Source organism: Lissotriton vulgaris, chromosome 1_1 (genome assembly GCF_964263255.1).
Source record: "Lissotriton vulgaris chromosome 1_1, aLisVul1.2, whole genome shotgun sequence".
Classification (NCBI taxonomy): Eukaryota; Metazoa; Chordata; class Amphibia; order Caudata; family Salamandridae; genus Lissotriton; species Lissotriton vulgaris.
This window is the reverse complement of record NC_141685.1, coordinates 1405881386-1405902255: the sequence shown is the minus strand read 5'-3', so window position 1 is coordinate 1405902255 and position 20870 is coordinate 1405881386. Positions and strand designations below refer to the sequence as shown.

General features: G+C 42.4%; 1 protein-coding gene across 2 annotated transcripts in view; it reads right to left on the bottom strand.

Annotated features, from left to right (window-relative positions):
* PIK3CG (phosphatidylinositol-4,5-bisphosphate 3-kinase catalytic subunit gamma) overlaps positions 1-20870 on the bottom strand; it is a 195691-nt gene that overhangs the window by 33947 nt on the left and 140874 nt on the right. For both annotated transcript variants that reach the window (XR_015310129.1, XM_086967135.1), the window contains exon 8: positions 6768-6898. Coding sequence is in view for 1 of the 2 variants with exons in the window: in XM_086967135.1 (XP_086823261.1) it covers positions 6768-6898 (131 nt within the window). In the remaining variant the exon portion in view is untranslated. The remainder of the gene's footprint in view (positions 1-6767; positions 6899-20870) is intronic.

Genomic DNA, 20870 nt, shown 5'->3' with positions numbered 1-20870 from the left:
CCTGGCTGATCGTGTCAAGCTACTAAGGGGGTGAGCAGGGCTGTCTCGGACTGTGTCCTTTCTTGGCCTAACGTCCAAAGTTGGCGCACTTGACAACAACGGTGCATGCGGGAACGCCGGCTTCTAACACTCATTGACAAACAAATGGTCTTTTAAAGACCTGTGAAGTGCTGAGGTGCAGCTGTGTGTGTGCCCAGGAAGCTATCTCAGTCCGGGCTGCCACACACAGGGGGGCTGAAGCCATTTGAGCCTGCATGCGGTACTTTAGAATCTGTACCAAAACCCTGTTAATTACAGAGAAAGCAAAGCAGCACATCTGATAAGAGTAAACTATCCAATCAACATTACAGTGGCCCTGCTGTGAGGCGCTAGCTAACATGATCCCCTTAAAGGAACAGCAGCCCAGCAGAGAAGCCCCTGTGAGTACAGAATACATGATGGGAATTAGTGTCTGATAATACGGCTGGTGTCACCCGAGAGGAGTCTGCCTAAACAATCTTCATGGGCCTGTTCTTGATTGTCAAGTAGAAACGAGTATCCTATTACCAAAATAAGTAGCTGACTGACTGGTCACAATACTATTGTTTAATATCAACTGCCTGGAACAATATTGATTGAATCCACAATATCATGATGATGCTTAGATGTGGAATTAAGAATTATAAAAATACTCTTCTGCATGTATAGTTACCACAAGCATGTACTTGGAGTCGGTGTACCACATCCTATATTTCTCTAGGTTGGTATTGACCTATTATTAGAATGTTTAGCCGCTGAAATGCAATCCAACAGTCACCCAAGTCCAAACACACACATCAATTTCAATGACAAAAGATGTGTCAACTTTTAATGTGGTCACACATTAAACTACACGGTCTGCCTCCCCCTGTACACATTCCCGCATACCTCAGACCCCTCTCAGTCTGCACGAGAATGGATGGGTCTGAAGCTTCCAGGGGTTTCCCACACTCAGCCCCAGTCACAAACTGAAGAGACAATGTGAGACGGAGTCCGGATGAGGAACAGCTGCTTGCGGGTAGGGGCGCAATGACTGGAACATCAGGAGGAGGCTAACGGCATGTGGGAAGAGTCAGAAAGATGGAGCTGAAGGGTTATGAGCCTGCTTGTGTAATTTGAGATCAATCCATATTAGAGATTTATGGTAAGGATTTCATCCTTTAGTGGTACACAAAAATGATTTGGTATTTAAGGGGCCACACAATTTAACAATTCTGGGGAAAAAGTATATGAAGAATTATTATCAAAGACAGTAAGTTTTGTTTGTTTCATAGTGTACGCTCCAGTATGTTGACTGTGATCCTGCTGTGTTTGTTTAAAAATTGTAAGGACCTACCAGGGTGCTTCATTTTTCACAACTACTTAGAGTGATTAAGATGCGTACGTGTTTACAAGCACCGTGCTTCTAGAACAGCATTAAAAGCTGGCTTTTAGAGTGGTGCACATGCGCGCACTACAAAGAATTTATGGAATGCAGAAGGCACAGTGCGGGCCGCTTCTCGCTTCCAAGCTCCCTGAGACAGGGGAGAGAGAAGGTGGGACATGCACCCGCCTTTGGCCAATTGCGTGCTGTCTTTCTTAGAAAGACGCACACAAAGGCCAATGGCGTGTAAAAAGCACAAACACAAGTGGAAAGTCCTTACAAGAAGCCTTGCAGAGCAACGCATGCTCTCTGGATCAGGAGAGACCTAAAAGGGACCTGTTCACTCCTATTGATCACTACACAAAATGCTGTCACCTCCGTGATCGTGCAGCTTAAAGCCTGGTAAATGCAGTTCTGCTATGAGGGTAGCGCTCTGGGTGACCCCCCCAGTCCAACAGGACTGCAAAACATGAGACAGGTCTATCACATGGCACATATACATGGTCTGCATCTGCCTGTGACAAGAAAAGTCAACAATAGGGATTCATACATCATTACTGATGGGGCACCCTGGGCAGGGGTGCACATCCATCACCATGGGAGGGACCTTTCTGTCTCCACAATATGAACAACCAATCATATGTCCATCAAACACACTGAACGGAAGGGGGTCTGAGAATGTGATTTAATAAAGTGCAGCACATTAAAGTCGATTTTACCAAAACCTAAAATGTTTGGTAAAAAAGTAAAGAACAAAAATAGATTCTTTCAAAATATAAATATTGCTCATGCAAACTGGTAAGTATGTGATCTGCAAAATATTCTGAATGCCAAATTACATTCACGATATTGGCTAATGTATAAGGTCAACTGTCTAAAAATTATTTTTTATAGTTCAACATTAGACAAATGTATGTAACAAAATTCGTGAGAATGCTGAAAACCAATGAAGATCTTTTAAATGAACGTATGCATTGGTACATTTTCAAACAACAACGTTACTTTGGCAATGCTCATCCACTGACTTGGTTCCTTTAATGATGAATATACACATTTATGTATAATCACTTGGAGGCAACCTCTCACTACATTGAAGATAAACTGGCAATAACTTCCCCCTTCCATGCAGCCGAACATTCTTTCATGACATACTGTGGTTCCGTAACATTATAGCTTGCTTGGAAAGAAATGCCTACCACAAACTCTCATCACACTATCTCTCTTCATAAACAGAATACAACCAAATGCAAAGTACATCATTAGATCAGCTGTAAGTTCATGCTACCGATATTCATTGTAATATCATGGTGGTTTTGTATTTCTCTGACTTCAGAGCAAATTATGTTCACCCGGTGTTTGGACAAAATATTGAGGAAAAAATATTGTGTGGACAAATTATCATGTCAAGAATGTCGAGGACAAACATATTGTGAAGGTAAGTTCCTATGGTAAAACAACGTTTTACTATACCTAACTCCACATCTATGGGCCTAATTACGACTTTGGCGCAGTTGTGCCGGCTTTCCTCCGGCACATCTGTGCCAAAGACACGCAAGGACTGCCCACCGTATTATGAATTGAACTTGTGTATGGCGGACAGTCCTTCGCCTTTCCCATGGTGGTGCCTGGATACAGGTACCTCAATGGGAACGGCTAAAAAGTTCCAGGACGGCATGGATGGCTACGTCCATGCTCCACTCGACATTGGGTGGACTAAAGACAGGTGGGCACATGTTGTGCCCCCCTGAATGTATCCCCATGGTAGGGGGGCATGGAGGCCCTGTCGGACCCCCTTTGGTCCTCCACCGCCATCCTTTTCATGGCAGGGCTCCAGCCATGAATGGCTAGCAGTGGCGGAAATCGTAATATGCTGAGCGGAACTGCGCCAGTCCCACTCAGCATGTTACATTGTGGCGCAGCCCTGCCATTGCTGATTGTTCCCTGGCGCAGCCGGTGGTCCTTCGCCAAAACGACTTTTGTGAGTCATAATGAGGCAGACAGACCACAGCGAGTCTGGCTGTCTTACAACCTTGAAGATATGTATGTCTATGTAAAGTACATAAATGTGGATTTAGGAATAGTAAATCTATAGTTATCTATTTGCACTTCTCGATATTTTACTCCTTGATACTTTTGACACGATATTCTGTTCACACAATATTTTTGTCATCGATATTCTGTCAGACATCGGTTTATTCACTTCACTCTGCTGATCACATTCTGTTCTGTCTAATAAACTTCCATCTTCTCTTTTCATTCTTTGATTGTATGTTTCAAAGGTGGTTATGTTGATACTTATTGAAATTAATCTTTGCTTCATTCCCTGCTTGTATCTTACTGTCGTTCGCAGTCATTCTTGCTTTTAGACAGGATCTTGTTGCCTGGTCGGTTCTCAAGCACTATAAAAATCTGGTGATTGATTGTAAAAGTCAATGATTGATTGTTACCTTCCATTTTTTTTACTTGTTTTTCCTCCAATTTAGTTCTCTCATTCAGTGCGAATTAGATTTACATTAAATTAGGTAGCAGTCTGTGAACCCTTCCTTAACACAACAGAAGATAAATTAATCTTTTCACTCTAGATGCAGTGGTAAGTGTGCAGCATATATTGTACCACATCATAGTTTACACATAATTCTCCACTTTATAAGACTTGGGAGTGCATTGCCAATTGCATATTAAGGTGCAGCTGTAATGAGTGTTGCTCCCTGCGAATGTAAAAACTAGTACCTCTGAAGTAAATAAAGAGTTACAATCTCCCGGGTAGCTTCTCAGTTCTAAACAGTTGATTAAAAAAACATAGATTGCACTTGAAGTTGATCTATTTAGTCAAATAGAACAGATTCATTAATTCATTCTTTCTACTGCCTGGCAGCGCATGCAGTTCGCATGACGTTCGCCATGACGTTCGCATTGCTTCGCATCTCAACGGATACGGTGAACACGCACACGTGTTCTTCCTTGAATATACCTATACATGACGAATAGGTGAAAGCACCTTGTACGCTACCATAGAGACTTTGATTTACACGTATATTCTACTTGCGGTTTTTTAGCCGTTTTCTCATACATTTCAGATATTCACAGGACCGATTGACTTGCGCTTTTTCACCTGGATCGAGTGCTGCTGGGTTGGAATTATCACCGACATTCCGATCATGCAACACTGCAGATCCAATTCCCAGACGCCTTACTCTTATCACCTTGGATTCAACTGTATATTTTGACTTGTGCCCTACCGGGTTGGAATTATCACAGACATAAGGCATTAGACAACTTCCCTAAGGCCTGAAGAGTCGTGGGGTTACTTTTCCCCGACGAAACACGTGTCAGCCGGTTGCGTTTTCCATCAGAATAAAAAAATTACGACATCACCCAAGAATTTGGTACAAATTGCTTCACATGATATTTGCATGTCTTCTGGAAATTATGTATGTGTGCACAGGATTTTGCTATACTTGTTTGTTGTAGGGTTTCCCTACACATATTAAGGGGTTTCAAGGGTTTCCCCTTCCTAGGTAGCACCATACTCACCATTGCGAACCACATACACTAACGTAAATTTGCTGTGCGCCACTACTTCCTATATACCAAAACCCTCCACCTCCAACTTTCTGTTAGAGATAGGGCTTTGAAGGCTCATTATTGCAGGACCTGTGGGAAGGGGTGTGTGTAAGAGATGAAGTAGGCTTGGTGTTGCCATTGTGTTGTTCGATTTTCTGTATTTTTTCACTGAAAAAGAGGTTGATGGCATTGTACTTTACTGCGGAAGTGAGTAATTGTTGAGTCACGTAGGGGGGTTGATGCAGTGCATGATTGTCTTGAAAAAAACACAGTTGATGGACAGAATGTAGAACAATGTCATACATTCACCCCAGTGCAAGGATCTGGGCCTAAATCCATCGTTATTTTTCATTTGTCACCCCGGGTGGGACGTGTATGCTCAGACGGGAGTCCCGTGCTCTCCACGCCACTGGAGTCAAGCTATCTTGGCTGATGACGGCTGATAGTCAGAAACCGGTCCTAGGATGCTTGATTCCGGTCCAGGGAAGACATTGCTTGGTAGTTCGGACTGGACTGTTCCCATGAGGCACTGAGGCACATCATTACACCCCCAATTACTCATCCTGACACATTCCTTGCAAGAGCAAGTTGATGCTTTAAATAAGATTACTTGGGGATATGGCTGGAAAGTTTAAGAACTTTCATGAAAATTAGATAATAGGCTAGAAATGAGAGGGGCACTCATGTTGCTAGACTAAAAAATGTCTCCTAAAATACTTACATTTTGGATTAATTGTATAGATTGTGTCTTCTTCTGTGTGAGATTTTGCATGATTAAACCATTATCTGAATTCAGGAAGCAAGATCGGCAAAGCACTCCAGATAATTTCATAGAAATTCAATTAGCAGGATGTAAAACTCCAGTTCATCATGAGTAATAAGGGACTATTGGTATGCATCAAATATGATTCATGACATGATGCTTTAGAGAAGTGGTGTTTAGAGGTGTCCTCAAAAGTGCAATATAGCTGAGTACAATTGTCTGTATCTTTGTCCGTTTTTGCCAAGATGCAACTATTTTAGGGTCCATTGTTTCTTGAAAGCAAGCAAACTACACAACAGTTTAGCAAAACTGTCTGCAACATTTCTCCGTTCTGCAAATGTATCTGGGTATATTGTTTGCTTTCAAAATAAAATCACTGGTCTTGCTTCCGCTCTTCTACATTCATTTACATAGAATAAAGGAGCTTTGTGGGGGCATTATAAATAGGTGTATACTATTAAATTGGGAAAATACGTACATATTTTTATATTGGAACCACAGTTATTAATACAAACTGAGCTTATAGCTCACTGCCTGCCTTTAAAGCACTCACTCAAACAGTAAAAGCTGTGCTTTAATGAACCATATATAGCATTTTGAACACCTTATACACATCAGTGCATATACCGTGCCTTAGCAGCAGATAATTTGTTCAAACATATAGTGGGACCTTAAACTGGAATCCAAAGGACTTGTACTGTACATCAGGTGACCCCACTAGATTTGTGTACAAAATAAATATTCAGATTTGTTGTTCCTGACTTTGAATAACATGTCCTAGGCTTTAGATAATACGAATTCCACACTCCTCTCTATATCAACGTGGGGCATGCATATTTCATAAATAACTGGAGTGAATGTGAATCCACGTATAGAGTGAAGACTGATGCAAAATGCAGCATAAACTTTTTACTAAATAAATAAATGTTTTTGAAATATATTTAAAAAATGCTAAGTAGCACTTGAGGCCACTGTCGGTCTCCAATTACCAAAAATATGAATATTTTCAAAAGAAAATGTCATTAATTCATATGTTGGGCCTATCAAATAAACACGAACCTTATCTTCGATTGGACACTTTTCCTTCAGCCACTGGTTCAGCACTTCATCCTTGAATGCACCGGTGTTGCCCACTGTGCTTTGTTGAATCTGGGCAATAGTTGTGGCATCCTTAACTATCTCAATCATTCCTAAAAAGAAAGTGGTGCATATTATTTACAGGTCAGTGTAATCTTGAAATTATATGGAACAGGATGATGAAAACACTTGTACAAACGCATTTCTGGTACTTTTCCTCCAGGGGGGATTCTGTCTGAGACGTTTGAACAGATTAATCTTTTCACTAACATCCATTGTGGTCTAGGACAATAGCCCACAGGTTGGGCAAGTGATCCTAATCCTAGTCTTCCTCACATCAATAAATGTTTATTTATTTTCAGTTATTTACCGTCCCTGGGCATATGAGTTGTTCCTTAAAAGAAATATCCCTGTGCCCATGGTTTAGAGCGTGAGAGATTGAAACCTTTTTCAGGGATGTGAGAATTGTGAACTTTATTCTAGCTGGCATTTTCCCTGTTTAAAAGATGTAGGAAGGACATCTTTAGTGTGCACTGTACTAGATGGTTCTGTGATGTTACAGGTACAGCAGGGACAATTATAAACAAGCCAACGACTTAGAGGGGAGGGACGTTAAACAGTATTTAATTTACTTTCAAGGTAATTGAACGTATATCATGTGCTAGGTTGAATTTAATTTAAATTGATTAAGGGTAGAATTGGGGTTCAAATTATTTAAATAAGATGTAATTTAATCAAAAGATAGTAGCAGGGCTGAGTTAAAATTAATAGTTGAATTTGCATTGAATTACATTGTAATAATTTAGGGCTAGAGTTAGCATTAGGATTAGATTATCGTTAATAATACAATGTAATTTAATTTGATTTGATCTGATTTAGGGTTGGACTGATAAACGTTGAGGACTAAAATTAGAATTTCGATTAGGTTAAAGGTTCTAATTATATGCTTTATTTTGATTTATTTTTATGGTTACACTTAGGGCCTTATTACGATGTTGGGCGGAGCGTTTTGGAGTTGGAACCGACCAAACGTAGGTCGGCGGTTCTGACCACCTAATAAAGATTATTCCGCCCGCAGCTCAAGCTCCCACAGAGAAATGGCAGTTTATGTAAATCCCTGCACCATGTGGCAGGTACATCACGGTGCCTGCCATACGTTGCAGGGATTTACAGGGGGGCACCAAAAGTGCCCCCAACCGGAGACCTGCTAGGTGCCCCCAAAGTCGCTTTCCGACAAGCTTTTCATGTCGGAAAGCCCGACATGAAAAACCTGTGGGAAACACATCGTAATTCCGATTGCGGAAACGCCGTCCCTAAGGGATTATGTGCTGGTTTTGACTAGCCGACAGGCTCGTTGAACCCGTCGGAAGCCAGACAAAATGACTGGCTGGTTTGACTTCCGACCGCCTACATTGTTATTACGGGGTCGGAAGTCAAACCTTGGATGTCAGTCAGAAAGCCTCCGACTGCTTTCCGACCAACGTCCAAATTATGCCCTTAGGGTTAATTCAAGGATAATTAAAACATTTCATTAAATGGAATTTAATTTAATGAAAGACTGATTGTAGGGCAATGGGGTAGTCCTGAGGTAGTGGTGAATGTATTTAAAAATGAATTTGTTAATGTAGTTTTAGTTGAGACAGAGACAGATATAGTGATAACATGAGATAATGACATTTGAGCTAGTAACATACACTAATCTAAATTCATAACAGCAAAATGGGCCCCACAAGTTCAGTGATCCATTAGAATGTCTACCTTCTTGTAGGTATGCTATACGTTGTATATCAGCCTATGTCAATGACTGTCAAGCCAGGCTGCTGTTGAAATAAACAATATAATATTGTAACAAGTACAAGAAATTGGGCAGTGGAGCAATAAATAATCTTCTTTATCTGACTGAGAAGTGGTAAAAGAGTTGATGTGTTGCTTCAGCGCATCAATGAGCTACCACACACCCTGAGTGTAAAAAAAGATATATATATATATATATATATATATTAACTGTGATGATCGGATGGTGTTTGTTTATTGAAACTCTAAGTTACATGCACCTCTGCTGACCTTCCTTTGAGTTTGACTGTCCCAGATACAAGGATAGTGAGCTCTGGATTATGACTATTGATGTAGCATGTAGACATCCTGGGATCCATGAAGGCTACCCCAGTCCACCATCACTGTTTAACTACAAGAAAACAGAGCTATTGTTGATGTTATTTTGACTCACTGGATAAACAATACGGGAAATAATAATTACAGACTTGATTAATGTTAATGTTAATGTTAATCATCATTTATTGAGCGCTCGTACGCCCGGAGGCTTCATGGCGCTGTAGGAAGGAACAGGGCGCGTCAGTCAATTAGTAGAGAAAAGCGACTCTGTGATGTGCCTGAGAAAAAAGCCAGGTCTTCAGGAGATGTCTGAAACTGAGGAGATTATCACTCAGTTTTAGGTGAGGGGGGAGAGAGTTCCAGAAGGCAGCTGCAAGGTGGTCAAAGCAGCTGCCTCCAAGACGCTTCCTCTTGAACGGAGGAACAATCAGGAGGGATTTATGGATGGACCGGAGGTTGCGGGAAGGGCTGTATCTTTTGAATAAGTCTCTGATGAATTGGGGGCCAATATCATGTAGAGACTTGAATAAAATACAGCCCGCTTTGAAGGCCACGCGTTGCTCAACTGGCAACCAGTGTAGCTGTTTCAGGCCAAGTCTGACTGATTGCCTCCTAGGGATGTTCAAAAGAAGTCTGGCTGCTTGGTTCTGAACCAGCTGGAGGCGTCTAAGCTCTCCCTTTTGGAGCCCAAGGTAGAGACTGTTAGAAAAGTCCAATCTGGACAGGACCAGGGAGATGACGATCTGAGTGAGGGCGGCAGAAGAGAAGAAACAGGCAATTTTTAAAATTTTCTTCAACTGGAAAAAACTGGAGGACACGACTGCTCCCACCTGTTTTTTTAAGGAGAGATCCTCACTGATGAAGATACCTAGGCTCTTGACCGAGGATAACTTAGATGGGGGGGCACCCATGCAGGAGGGCCAGAAGCTGGGATTCCAACTATGTATACTCTGTCCAGGCAAGACCAGTTCGGTCTTGCCTGGGTTAAGTTTCAAATGATTGCAGCTCATCCAACTCAGAATGTGGGACATGGTGTTTTGAAATTCTACCACTGAGTCCTTGGTGTTAAGAGGAAAGATGAGCTGCAAATCATCTGCATAGTTGAAGATGGTTACCTTTGCGTTTCTGAGGGAGAACAAAAGGGGGCGCAGGTACAAATTAAAAAGCAGGGGAGATAACGAAGAACCTTGAGGTACTCCGCAGATGGTGGATATGGTAGGAGCCGTAAAGGAGCCCAGTCTAACCGATTGAGTTCGGCCTGTGATAAACGAGCGGATCCAGCTCAGCGCAGGGCCCCTGAGGCCTGCCTGCTCGACACAGTCCACCAAGATGGTGTAGTTGACCGTGTCGAACGCGGCAGAGAGGTCCAACAGCACCAGAGCCTGGTGGATCCCTTCGTCCGCGTTCTGCCTCAAGGTATTCTGCACTGAAAGAATGACTGCTTCAGTCGAATGGCAAGGAGGAGTCAGGCATTGTCTTGTGGCTTTGATGGAGCATTACAAATGATCCAGTAGTGTTTTGTAGCAGCTAGGACAAAGCAGAGGTTCATTCTCACTTATGAACGCTTCTTAACTATTCAGCAGGCCACCGCACTGACTGCATCGAGTGGATATATAGCTCAGTCAATCCTGAGACAACGTGGGAATGCCCGTTTCTGTGTTTGGTAGTTAAAAATCAAAATTAAGCTGGAATTGATACACCCTTTGTTATACTTTGGTGTGGATCGGCTGTTGAATGAAACCTACATTTTGTCAGCGAAAAGAATGCATGAGTCAGGAACAGTTTCACTGCATTCTTTAGGAGAGTGAACCAACTCTGACTGATCAGGTATTATGCATGTTCCATACATTAGTTCCATATTGCGCCTTCTGGTCAGCTCTGAAAAAACATCCTCTTTAATTGTAGCTCCACAGTCTTGTATTAGAGAAGTTGACAAAGACATCAACAGTTACACATTGTGTTACATCATACATCTTAACCTAATGTGGATAATCTTTAAAAAAAAGAATATAGATTGGGGCATTGGCTAGGATGCCACAGTGAATCACTACAAGGCTTTTATGTAGATGAACAGAAATCATTGAGCATGTTAGTGATTCTGTATCACAATCTGGGAAATGTTTAATATAAATAAAGAAGACGACAGCGGAATTTAAATGAGATGGAAGTATACAGCAAAAAAGGGGAGGCTACCCATCAGTGTTGGCCGAGAAAATAAGATGGTAGTAATGCAGAGCTGCCTATTGCATAATGGACCAGGTGGAGCCAGTGTATCGGTAGCAGGGTGAAGTTGTGGGCATATGAGATCAGCCGCCAACAGAAAGGACAGGTAGGCAGCGACCACATGTCTGTTTGCAGCCCCACTGGTGCCCACGGCTACAATGGGAATAGTGGTGGCCATTGAGAGCAAGGTGGGGATATATGAGCATGACCATACGCTGCGCTCCCAAGGCCCTGAAATGAAAGATGACGAGATACAGCAGGATGATTCCTGGGATGGAAAGAAGAGGCCAAAGGAAGAATAGAGGGACTATCTAAGGAAATGAGTGGTGCATAATCTACAGCCTCTATTGGGTGACAATGCAATTTTTGATTTTAATTAGGGGCATATGAAGTGAAGTGGAGGGCAATAAGACTGAAAATAAAAATGAACACCAGACTTCATCCTGAGTGGACAGTAGCCTAAAGGGTAACATATCTTAGACATAGTCATTATATAAATCACAAAGTAATTGGCTTTCCCCCATCATAGAACCACTGGGAAAGACAAATTTGATGGAATCAGGTAGAAAGTCTTGAATTCACATGCTTCCTAAGACGCAAGCACAGAAAATTATCTCGAGCATAGAAGCAACATGGATGCTCACCATGTAGACAGAAAGCAACTCAACCCTTCCCTCAAGGACAAAATGGCGTTCACTAAAGCAGATCTCTTATCTAGATTACAGGCAGTCAAATACAAATTGAGAGAGGAAATTAAAGCTTACCTTATGAAAGGACTATTTGATCTAAATTCTGAGCTAAGCACCAAAATAGGTACTCTCAGGACAGATGTAGACTTAGTGGGCGCAAGATTCCTAGACATAGAGGTAAAGATGGAGCACATAGAAACTACAGATAACATGCTCACAAAGAGAATGGAGATTCTGTAAATGCTTTTACAAACCCTGATTTTCAAATATGAAGATATCAAAAACCGGCTCACTGGAATAATATATATATAAGGGGCCTCCAAAGAGATACTCAGTGACCAGCACATTTTCTTCTATTTCAGCCTCTGGGTCATGCTAGGTGGCGAGGTGAAGCTCTCCTTGGGTGGATTGGTAGCGAAGCATGTCAGCAGACCTCTGAGGTTGTGGCCATTCTTGCCTTTATTGAAGCCTGATCAATGGGGGGACAGTCAACCCCCCTTTGGTAAAGTGGGTCAACTGTACAGGCCATGCGGACAGAGCAGTCTTTAGGAAGCAGTCTTTCAGATGGATCAACAAGAACACTGGGGGTAGAGAGTCCTGCCAATCCCACCCCAAAGTGCTACGGTTCTACCCAGAATGGACAGTGAAGGCAATCGGAACCCATGAGGACTCTAGGAAGCAGTTTGATAAAGAAAACCCAGAGGGTGGCAGAAGTCACTGGATCTCATTGCAAAGCTGCATGCCCCAAGTGCATCTGATAGGATCAAGGGTCAGGTGTTGATAAGTCTCTAAGGGTCTGTTGCATATCAGAAGTCACAGTATGCCTACATCTTCTTTTGGTACTCCAATGCGGCACAGTCCTCTGGGCCCCTCTGTGAGTCGAGGGACACCCCTACAGGTCAAGCCTCCAATCCACCAACGAAGGGTTGTGTACCTGGCGTTAGAGCCTTCCTCTGGGTTACTGTTTCCGGGTGGCCACACAAGATGGTCCATCAACCACGACAACCACTAGTAAGGCCACCATCTACTTCAGGAGGATATCTTCCTCAGCACTCCAGTGGTCCAGACCTGGCTGGCACATGACATATTGCCATCGCTGCTGGTCTGAGGCAAAAAGCCATGCCATTCAGGAGCCCCCCCCCCCACAACCCCCTAAGACACCGCTAGCAGGAAAGACTATGTTGGACTTCAACAGGCCACCAGAGGGGCAATCACCCATGAAAGTCCATCTCTGCAGTCATCCACCGGGGGCCAAGAGGGCCAGGCGTCCACCTATGCCATTGGGGGCATGCTCTCCCTCTGTCCCTGGGCACAATCAAAGGTCTGCAATCAAGGAGAGCATTCGGGCCCATACCAGGGCTGGAAGCGCCCTCTCACAACAACTCTTCAAGCTAATTGCTCCAGGACCTCTGTCTAAATCCAGGGCTTGGGAGGGTATGGCTTATATCAGAGTGGAATGCCCTATGGAACTGGGAGTACCAGTCATCTCTCTTAAAGTTGTAGAGTAGTGCTCTCCCTGTTCAAATGCTCTGAGTGCAGCATCCTGGGCACTGCGGCCGCCATCTTTAGTGAGCAAAGCCCACACAGACAAGGCACGACACGGCCCGCACTGTCCAGGGCAGACTAGGTGTATCAACCTGTGTCACATCAGCATCTCAGGATCTAGGTGAGTCTTCTCTAGTGAGTCGCCAGAGTTCACGCTGCAGCAGCTACTGCATTGGGAGGGTGGAGAAGCAGAAAGACACATCTTAAGCAACCACCACCTTGGTCATGACCCCTTACAATAAAAAGTTAAAATTAATCAAATAGCACATATAGTTTCAATAGTACAGTATGATCCTTCTTAGTCAGTTAGTGCACTCAGAACAGGTATATATATATTTTTTTTAGTTTTAATGCATTAATCTCAGCAAACTATCATTCCTATTGATTTCAGAAAGGTACTTATAGCTTTGAATAGCTCTCCTCCTACCTTTCCATCTGACACCTATTTGTGCACATTGGCACCTCCAGGTCACAAAGATCCCTATCACATGTGCTGTTCCCAAGGTCCCCTACTCTCTCCTGCCATCTTCAACCTTTACATCAACTGCAAGCTTCTCTAATCACAGGCTGCAGCATCAAGGTTCACCACTATGCCAATATGCCAATAATACACAACTCAGCTTGAAGATCTCCTCTGCTTCTGACATCCAACACCTAAAACACTACGTGCTCATCAACTAGACCTGGATGTCCTGCACCTAACTTAAGCTAAACCCAATGAAGACAGAATTCCTATTATTTGCTAAGAACAACAAACAAGATGCGATATAAACCCGGCCCAATAACATGAAACTTCTCAGCTTTGAACCTCGACTCTCACCAAATGCCAAATCACTTGTACTCACCCTGGACACCAACCTCTCCCTTAAGAGACAAATTCCCAAAAACACGAAGACATGTTGGTACCAGCTCTCTCTTTCAAAGACAGTCAAACGTTTCTTCCAGAGAGTGGCTTTAGAATGGCTGTTCAAAGTCTTGTACCCTCGCCACTAGATGGTGGTAATGCCCTACTCCATACCCTTCTAAACCACACGCACGCACCCCTTAAAGATATTTTACATGCCACAGCTCGTTTCATCCAGGGCCTGACAGACATATGGTCAAATCATCCCCATCTTGATAGAACTCCATTCGCTCTCCTTGCCAAACCACGCCATCTTCAAAACCAGCTGCATCAATTACCAAGCCATCACAACAAGCAACCTGCTTATCTCGCAGGCAAGCTCACCATCTCCGATGGTTCTGGCATACCCGCAACTAGGACACCATCACACTAAAGAGTAAAAAGTGATGTTTCAAAAGGAAAAACAAGACAACAGGCCTGTTCCATCTATAGACCCAAGATCTGGGACCACCTCAAAAATTCTCCAGTTTAGGAAAGAGTTGAAGGCTCGCCTCTGTAAAGAACACTACATCACATTGCATTAACCACATAAACCCTAGCTTCCTCTCATATTACTCGCTGACTTTAAGTTTGCCTTTGACAATGTACTGTGCTCCACTGCCTGTTGGCGAAGTTCCCGACATACAAACAACACATACATACATTTGAATTATGGTAACCTGAAAACATAGTTCAAAAACAAGGAAGACTACACAAAGTTAAAAAAGATAATGAAAAGAAAAATAGATATTGGGCAATTAAAATATTAGCACACCAGCTCTAGCAATTAAGTGCACTTATTAAGACGGATGTGCACATGCAAACAGGGAAAATGCCATTACGTATAATTGTGAGCCAGCCATTGGTTGGAGTGGGCTGACCCATTGCTGCATGCTGTACAGTGTGGCATGTAGAAGTAACATCTGAGTGACACTTGAACAGATATGGTTCAAGAGGGCTGACCCAAAGCATCTCAATGTAAGTATATTTGGATGTATTTTTTTATGAATTGTTTTTGATTACATAAAGCTGGGATACAGCTGAAGCTGTCTCTAACCAAGAACTAAAAAAGAAAAAAGAAAAAAAGTGCTAAATCTACTATAGTAATTGAGCAATCCAAAAAAAGCACTAAAGGGGTCAATTACGTTATGGCAGGTTTGCGGTGCATGCCACAATCGAGCAGATGCCCAGTCTGCCCAAACCTGTGGTGTCCCTCTGTTTTAAGAGTTGGGATCCACTTGGTTCTGAAACATTTAGCTGATGCACCATCAACCACAAGCTTCTGTGCATTAGAAGGGGAGGGGGACCTTCCAATGCATTTTCTTTTGTTCTTCTCATGTGAAACAAAGATATTACTGTCTTTGAACTTTTCAAAACAGAAACGATTATTGAGCAGGCTGCCATGACATGGCAGTTCAGCCTGGCATGACATTTTAACAGAAAGGGTTCGCAGCATGTCAAATGAAGCATTTCTGCTAAAAATGACGTGGAACATCAGTGGGCAATGGTTTAACTGCTAAACATTGAAATGGATCCTACATGTACATGATGTACTCACCAAGATTCTGCTTCAACGTAACAGTGATTATAGTTTAGGTGCAAGTTGAGAGCTGGAAAGAGCCTGGGTCACCATTGAAGGATGTGGTAGGAACAGCAACTGGTGCACGTTGAATGCTTCCAAAGGGTGTTGGTTTATAGGGAAAAGATGTGTTTTTAGCATGATGATTGTTTTGTTTTTAATCCAGTTTAACCATTTAATTTCTGGCATCTGTCACCGTGCCAAAACCTGATAAAAATGTTAAAGGCTTCTGGAAATTAATACAAGAATGCACGGGGAAAGTTGTAGGGACTTTGCAGTGCTCAGTTGTGGAAGATAAGTGGGTAGTTTATCTAGAAGAAATCTATGGTAAATGGCCAAGGAGGGGGGAAACCGTATTAAATAACTGGCAAGGTGTCAGGGAGGAGGTGAAACAGTATTTCTCCCCAACTTACATTAGAGGTATCATAGCGGGGCTAAACCTAACACGAGCGGCAGGGCCAGATAATCTGCCAGCAGTAGTAATAAAAACGAATTTAGATTGGTGGGCCGAATTTTTCTCGAATATGTTTCAGAGGGTATTAAATACAGAAACTCTGCCAGATAGTTGGAGAGGGGCGATCATTAGGCCAATTCACAAAAAAGGCGACGTGAACTCCCCTAAAAATTACAGCTTAATAAACCTCCTGGACATAGGTGAAAAAGTATTCTCCAAGGTAATCCTGGGCTTACTAAAGGATTGGGCTAACGATAACCAGATAGTAACCCCAGAACAGGGTGGCTTTAAAGAAGGGCACTCAACGGTGGATCACTGCTTTGCTCTTTGGTCCATTGCGCGGAAGTCGATTGAACAGAGGGGCAATTTATTCTGCTGTTTCGTGGACTTCCGCGCAGCATTTGACCTTATGGACAGAGAGCAGTTGTGGGCAACCCTGGTAGAGTATAAAATACAGGATGATCTTTTGACCCTGATCCAGGCCTTACACACTGAAAACTGGGCTCAGATAATTTTGGATAAGGAGGGAGGATTGACTGAGAGGATCCAGATCGGAAATGGTTTGAGGCAGGGGTGCGTACTGGCCCCTTTACTCTTTTCCCTGTTCATAGCCGACCTACCTCAGGAACTGAGAGAGGTTAGAGGAGCTAGCCCGAAAATGGGAGGAAACCATGTACCATGCTTACTATATGCGGATGATCTGGTGATTATGGACCAGACGGAGATAGGTCTCCAGAGAAAACTAAATAAGTTCAAAGAATATTGCTTAAATAAAAAATTAGTAGTAAACATGGACAAGACCAAAATTCTATGTTTCGGAAGAAGTAAAACTAAGTTTTGTTGGTATCTTGGATCAGATATTCTGGAGAGGGTAATAGAATATAGATACCTTGGAATGTGGTTCACGAGGAACTTAAAATGGTACACCCATCTGCAAAGCTTAAAAATGAGGGCAGATACCTCTGTGAAGGGTTTAAAAAGATTCAATAGTATTTATGGAGAAATGTCGGACAGGCCGGTTATAAAGGCCTATCTAGCAATGGTCCCTCCTCAATTCCTGTATGGGGTAGAAGTACTCTACTTAAGTGGCAAAACCTGTTGGGATAAAGAAGAGGGTAATATTCTAAAAAGCTTGTTCTCGCTACCAAAATCATCAATGGTACAAGCAGCAAGAATAGAGCTGGGTATTACCTCGTGGGCCATAACAGCTTGCATGGCCTTAGTACGCTTTTGGCAGCGCCTAGGAGCAGAAGAGCCCCACAAAATTCCCCATAAAATTTCACAGTTGTGTAAAGCTGAAATTGCCATTAGTGAGCGTTCCTGGGCAAAAGAGATAAGAGCCTCAGTAAGGGAAGCGTATGGAGTATTAGACTTAAGACTTGACCCGCAGTTTGGACATCCACAATTGGGCAAGAAGGAACTTAGGGCACTGGGTCGGGATATGTCCCGTATACACGATAGGGAGTACCTTTCGCGGAAGAATTCAGTGTCACATATGATCCTGGTTTGGGAAAAAGATCAACATTATCCTTACGTTGATAGGTTACCTAGCTACCGCTTACGACGCGAGGTATTAAAAGCACGAATTGGGTTAAATCCCTGCTACATGAATAATGGGGTCAATAACTTTAAGATTGGTTATAATGGGAAATGCACCTGCACTTTGGGCACCCCATGTGATATTTTACATGTCTTACTTGATTGTACGGAATTTTTAGATATCAGAAAGGAGATTTTATGTCCAATTTTTAAAATATATGGGATTAGAAATAGGATGCAAGCTGTTGACCTACTAGTAGGAATGGAGAACTTAGACATAGCCTGTGCCATGGGGAAATTTATGTGTAAGGTCAAAGTGTTTCTCAAGTGCACTGAGTAAATAACGTATGTGTTCACTGAGGTTATTAAAAGGCTGTGCATCTAAAGGATAACAGTACGGTAGCAGACCTAAAGGAAATATTTTATGTCATGTATGAATTATTTGGTTTTTACCATTTAACAATAATATGTACTCTGGATTTTAAAGGAAACTGATGTTTTTATGCATATTGAAAATGGGTCACATTGTTTATGAATCGTTTGCATATGTTTTTAACTGGAGGATAACATGTAAAGTGTATACTTTTATGGTTGTAACTAACCAAATAAAGTTTTATTGACTGACTAAAAACCTGCATTCCCTCCCAAGTGCACCTGTCAGCACTGGCTATACTGGGGAGAGCTGTAAAGGAACCTCTGGTGCTTGCACCAGAGCTTTTCCTTTTTTTATTTTTCAAATTAGGCGGCTTTCCCAGGAGCCTGCGTTTTTTCCCCCTGAAATGACAATCAACGTGGATGGCATGCTGAGGTAATTTTAAAGAAAGTGAAATTAAAATGAGCCGATTGGTTCATTTAACTTTCACAGCATTGGTGCTTGGAAGCATATCTCAGCACCACAAGCACCACTTTTCATGGGGGAGGTGCTGTTGGAAAGGGGAAAATCTCAATTTTCCAATGGTATGTCCCCCTATTGGATCCCTGCTTGGAGAGTGCTACAGGAGGGCAATCCCAAAGTACCAGCTAGATACCAGGGAGTAGGTTTGGGGGGTGGGGGAATTGCAATGGGCTAGTGCTCCCCTCACTCCACCGGCCACATAAGTCTTTCTGACCCCTCACCATTTCCAATAGCGGGCACGAGGCCAACCCACACAACCATTTTTATAAGAAGACATGGGGTAATTACAGATGGCAGCAAATTCCTGGACCCTGCAGATTCCAGAACTTTCTCTCAAACAAATGTGTGGAGAATAAATGATGTTATGCAATTGTTGAGTTTTTCAGGGCATTGTGGGTAAGAAAACGTTTGGGATCCATGTGAGCCACACTACTCTTTTCAGAAATGCATGGGTTTGGTGGGTTTCCCAGGGTTTTGTCTGAGCTAGGGACGAAAATCTAAAGCTGCAAAAATGGTTGGTTTGAATGGAAAATTGTAATCTGCTCATGTTGCCTTGTGGGCTATTTTCTATCAGGGGTTCTAGTCCCACCCACATAAGCAAGGTACCATTTTTATAGTGAGAAATCTGGCACGCTGGATTGTAGGAAAGGTATGGCTTCCAAAAGATTTCAGAACTTTCCCTCACTGAAATGTGAGGACCGTGAGTGTTTGTAGTCAAAGTCTGAGGTTTGCAAGGGCTTCCAGGTAATAAAACATTGTGAGAACCACACAGGTCAGACCACTCTGGACACTTCTGGGGTGTCTAGCTTTCAAAAATGTCTCAGTATGGTAGCTTTCCCTGGGTGGCGGCTAAGCTAGGGCCCAAAATCTGCAGCGACCCACATTGTAGAAAACAGGCGTGGATTCTGTTGGATGAAATAGGACATCTTCAGATCATGTTTTGGGGCATGTTGTGTCACAGGCGCCAGTCACAGCCACACAAGTGGGATACCGCTTTTATGGGGGATGTGTCAGAACACAGAATATTAGAACATTTGATATTACCAACTGAATTTCTCTGCGATTGTGGCTTCCAAATGTAAGTCGTAATACAAGAAAAAAGACATTTTGTAAAATGGCCCCGAATCACATTCTAGCATGGGTACCCATAAAAACAGAGATGTACAAATAACCATTGCTCCTCAACTTAGTTTCTGGTGTACATTTAAGAAATACATAGGTGACCTTCATTCCCATTTTTTACTCTTTGTATTTTACCATATGCATATATCTATACTCTATATACAATGAAAATCCATTTTAAGGTGCATCTCTGTTGTTGGTTATTGATGCCCCTACAACCCAGCATATCCCCACTACCAGAAGGGTGTAGCAGATATAACTGTACATTGCTTTTGTACAATATCCATTGTGAAAAAAAATTACAGGTAAAAACGTTGCCACAAATTGCTTTTTTCCTGAACAATTTTTAGCTTAGTAGTTAGTTTCTTTTGGAAAACTTTGAGAGATCTACACAAACTACCTCTTACTAAATGCTGAATGTTGCCTACTTTTCATAATTGTGCAGCTTTCTGGGGTAGCCCATGGGTTTCATACCTGTTTTATCACAAACTGAAATGGGATGAAAGCACACAAATTAGGAAAAAATGGGCTACATCTTAGGAAAATACCACAACTGTGTGAAAAATCTTTATCTTTTTATTCAGTCCTACTTGGTTCAGAAAGTGAGGAAGATGGTGATTTTAACACATCTTTCACTGAACCAAACACGTTCTTGCACAGCACGTTTTTCCCCATTTTTCTCAAAACCCCCATATGTAGACATATTTGGCTATTTTCTTTTTCTCTACCAGGGAAACCCTCTAACTATGGGTACCCTTAGAATCCCCTTGAGGTTGGGGAAAAAAGCATGCAAATATAGCAAGGATACCTTATGTGAAAGAAAATTCATGGAGGTCTAAGTGCAAAAGTTCCCCAAATAGCCAAAAAAAAGACTCAGCACTTGAGTAGAAAAGCCTCAGTAGTTAAGGGGTTAAATGGTACAAACTGTTTATACATGCCTCAATTAGGGCCTAGTTACAAGTTACTCGTTAATTTACATCCCATGCGTAAACCCCTGTTTATGCATGGGCTAGAATTACGAGTTGATAGGTATTTAATGCATCC